A 652-nucleotide genomic window follows, 5' to 3' on the forward strand; every position below is an offset into this window, starting at 1 on the left:
GGCGCTCGCCTTCCTCCACCGGGGAGGGTGCCGAGCCACAGAGCCGGGAGGACGGGGTGCGGTCTGGCGAGGGGGCGCGGACCCCTTGCCAAGAAGCGCCAGCCCCGTCCAGCGGCGCCAAGGGCAGCTGTGTGCCGACGTGGACACAGCCCGGCCTCCGCTCCAGGGCTCCAGGGCTCGGGGCGGCGTCCGCTGGGGGCCCCAGGAGAGCCGGCAGGAGCGAGCGCCCCTGACGCAGGGCTGGCGCTGGGGGCTCACGCCGTCCGGGCCACGAGCCCTCAGTGTGCTGTGTCAGCCGGGCCACGCCTCGCTGGGCCTCGGCTCAAGGCCAAGGGCGTCTTCCCAGGGAGAGCCGGCGACAGTCGGCCCTGTCCGGCCGTGCCTGCCCCTGCCCGCACTTGGCTGACCAGAGGGTCCACAGAGCTCCCTGGACAGCCCCGACGGCTATGTGGCGCCCATGGTCTGGGAGGCAGTGGCCGGCACCACAGGCACACCCACGCAGCCCGGGCTCGGGGCTGGTCAGCACAAGGGGGCAGCGTGGAGCCCCAGCCTTCGGAAGGGACAGCAGACTGCCCGCCCCGACTTACAGGTGAGGAAACTGAGGCTGACCCTGCCCGCCGGCCCGAGGGCCCAGCTGGGAGCACCCCGCAAG

At 74.1% G+C, this 652-nt stretch overlaps 1 protein-coding gene across 1 annotated transcript in view; it reads left to right on the forward strand.

Annotated features, from left to right (window-relative positions):
* The window catches only part of SARDH (sarcosine dehydrogenase), a gene marked incomplete at its 5' end in the record, with an annotated part of 43,683 nt that extends 43,277 nt beyond the window's left edge, over positions 1–406 (forward strand). Inside the window, one exon of the mRNA XM_012721185.1 lies at positions 167–406. Coding sequence (XP_012576639.1) covers positions 167–406 — 240 coding nt within the window. The remainder of the gene's footprint in view (positions 1–166) is intronic.
* Positions 407–652: the final 246 nt, after the last annotated feature.

The sequence above is a fragment of the Condylura cristata genome, unplaced genomic scaffold (assembly GCF_000260355.1).
Source record: "Condylura cristata isolate star-nosed mole 26May11 unplaced genomic scaffold, ConCri1.0 scaffold00006, whole genome shotgun sequence".
Taxonomy (NCBI): domain Eukaryota; kingdom Metazoa; phylum Chordata; class Mammalia; order Eulipotyphla; family Talpidae; genus Condylura; species Condylura cristata.